The sequence below is a fragment of the Triticum aestivum genome, chromosome 5D, assembly GCF_018294505.1.
Source record: "Triticum aestivum cultivar Chinese Spring chromosome 5D, IWGSC CS RefSeq v2.1, whole genome shotgun sequence".
NCBI classification, from domain to species: Eukaryota; Viridiplantae; Streptophyta; class Magnoliopsida; order Poales; family Poaceae; genus Triticum; species Triticum aestivum.
The window spans coordinates 363,096,723-363,099,411 of NC_057808.1; the positions used below are offsets into that span (position 1 = coordinate 363,096,723).

Genomic DNA, 2,689 nt, shown 5'->3' on the forward strand with positions numbered 1-2,689 from the left:
CGGCCCCAGGCCCCTCCCCTCCGAAGTCTCCGTCCACCGCACGCCCCTCTCCGCCCGCCACGGCACGGACGGAGAAACGCGACCAGGGAAAAACCACTCAAGTCTAGTGGTACAGTGCCATCTGCTCCTGCCACCACGGCACCACCGCACCCCTGACCGTAATAATCAATCACCACAGGAGTCGGTGCAACCGAAACGTCACGAAGACGGCAGGTAGGTGACCCGGTCTCATCATCATAATCCAGAATTCCCGGTCGGTAGATTATATCATGGCAAATGCGTGCCATGTGAGCTGCGAGCGTAGCTAGCTAGCCAGCCATCGGGCAGAAGCAACCGACCAGTTTCGACGATCGCGAGAGTACATAGCCCGCAGCGGCGGGCACGAGGCGGAACATTCCGAGTTTCCCAGGCTCCAAGAAGAAGAGGAAGAAGAAGCGCGGGGCGTTCTGCTGCGGATCCTGTGATGCAGGCGCCCGCCGAGAGAACGTGGTCGCCGATGTCCACGGAGGCCAACCCCTATGCCATGCCGGCGCCGGCGCAGAAGAGTACGTGCGCGCCGCGCGGTGGCGGAGCTCACCGACCTAATAGTAAATTGTGAATTTGTTACTGTCTATCTGGCCGCTGATGGAAACGAACTCTGTTGTTACTTGTTACGCTACCTACGCAGGCACCAAGGAGACGGTGAAGAACGCGCTGTCGCTGTGGGGGCGGAAGGTCGGCGAGGCGAGCAGGAAGGCCGAGGACCTGTCGCGCAACACATGGCAGCACCGTAAGTGCTAAACTAGTAACCACCCGAATGAATTTATGTTCTTGGACTAATTCGTGTGACCGATCTGCAGTTCGGACGGCGCCTAGCATGACGGAGGCGGCCGTGGGGAGGATCGCGCAGGGGACCAAGGTGCTGGCGGAGGGCGGCCACGACAGGATCTTCCGGCAGGCCTTCAGCGCCCCGCCGGACGAGCAGCTCCGCAAGTCCTACGCCTGCTACCTCTCCACGTCCGCCGGCCCGGTCATGGGGGTCATGTACCTCTCCACCGCCCGGGTCGCCTTCTGCAGCGACACCCCGCTCTCCTACGAGGCCCACGCCGGCGACAACACGGAATGGAGCTACTACAAGGTACGTACACTCCAGTTTTTACTCTGGTTATCAAGATGTGGTTTTGTGACAAGTTTAATCGTGGATGAACTGAACGGCGGTGACGCAGGTGGCGATTCCTCTGCACCGGCTGAGGGCGGCCATCCCGTCGGCCAGCAAGGTCAAGCCGGCGGAGAAGTTCATCCAGCTCGTGTCGATGGAGAACCACGAGTTCTGGCTGATGGGCTTCGTCAACTACAGCAGCGCCGTCGTGCACTTGCAAGAGGCTCTCAGCGGCTTCCACAACCTGCAAGCCTGACGACGACGACGACCCGCATCGCACACGCCTGCGGTCTGTGGTACTGGTATTTTCGCCAATCGTCAGACGTGGGAGTGTTTGTGCAGTTCCTACTGTTTTCATGTTGGCGTTGCAGAGGAGCCGAGTCATTGCAGCATGCTGTTTACTAAGAGCATTCAGACGACCGTGACAATATTATTTGTGGTGAAGATCATGGCAATATTGATTTTTTTTAACACTGTACAGACGCAAGCGCTCATATATGCGCACATACACTCATCCTCTATGAACGGACACACGCACACCATACCCCTATGAGCACCCCTATGAGCACCTCCGAGAGACTGAGCCGGCATATTATCTTAAGATTTTACGGATAAATGCGAACACCAGAATTTGAACCTTTGTGGGCTGAGGATATCACTACCCTACTAATCATCTAACCACAGGTTGGTTCGCACCGTGACAATATTGATGCGAGTAAAAATTTGGAAATCACTATATCCACATAATGTCCTTCCCAGACAATTTTCTTTTGGGAATTATAAGTGAAAAATTACATGGTTAGAGAACTTGTGTGTTTCGTCCTGCGAAAGAGGCCCACCTGTGTCAACAATGGCTAATGGCGTCCATCCCAAAGCACCAGGATGCCCCCACGGGTGAAAGAGGCCCGCCTTGATGTGTCAACAATGGCCAATGGTTTTCATCCCAAAGCACCAGGATGCCCTCACGGGTACCATTGGCCGGCCATTGCGCAAAGCTCCACTGTATCTCTGAGTTTTGCCTTTTGGCAACGGTGCACATTAGGAAGACCGACACAGGCTTCAAGTTCACCATGACGATGAGCGAACCTCTTCTGCAAGAGAAGATTCCTTTTTGGCCAAGCTCATCGCGCAAAAGCCTTTTGATGGGGTGATGTGGGTTGCTATGTGTGATTTTAGACAATTATACCGTAGACAAAAGCAAGCGAAACATGGATATGAGCCACATAAACTGTTTTCGGGCAGCCCACCAAACTTGTGAATTGAAGGAGATTCATCTCCAGACCCGTCACTTCACTTGTTGCAATGAGCGTGCGAACCCCACCTTGTCTAAGCTTGACTCCATTTCCTGCAACGCCGAATGTGACATTCATTTTCACTCCCATGTGCTCTATGCACCATCATCTTCCTTCTCCGATCAGTGTCCACTGATGCTTGCCGATGATAGTGGCCCTCGGAGGCCCCGTGCTTTCAATTTTGAAAACTTTCGGGCCTCCATCATGGGCATCAGCGATATGGTGCTTAAAGCTTGGAATGAGCACGCAACGGACACTG

General features: G+C 54.4%; 1 protein-coding gene across 1 annotated transcript; it reads left to right on the forward strand.

The window, feature by feature from the left end:
* The first annotated feature begins 220 nt into the window (after window positions 1-220).
* On the forward strand, window positions 221-1,607 carry LOC123124934 (GLABRA2 expression modulator). Its single transcript, XM_044545484.1, has 4 exons — window positions 221-545; window positions 668-769; window positions 840-1,117; window positions 1,206-1,607. Exons 1-4 carry the CDS (start codon window positions 464-466, stop codon window positions 1,392-1,394), a joined length of 651 nt encoding a protein of 216 aa, XP_044401419.1. The 5' UTR covers window positions 221-463; the 3' UTR covers window positions 1,395-1,607.
* The last annotated feature ends 1,082 nt before the right edge of the window (window positions 1,608-2,689 follow it).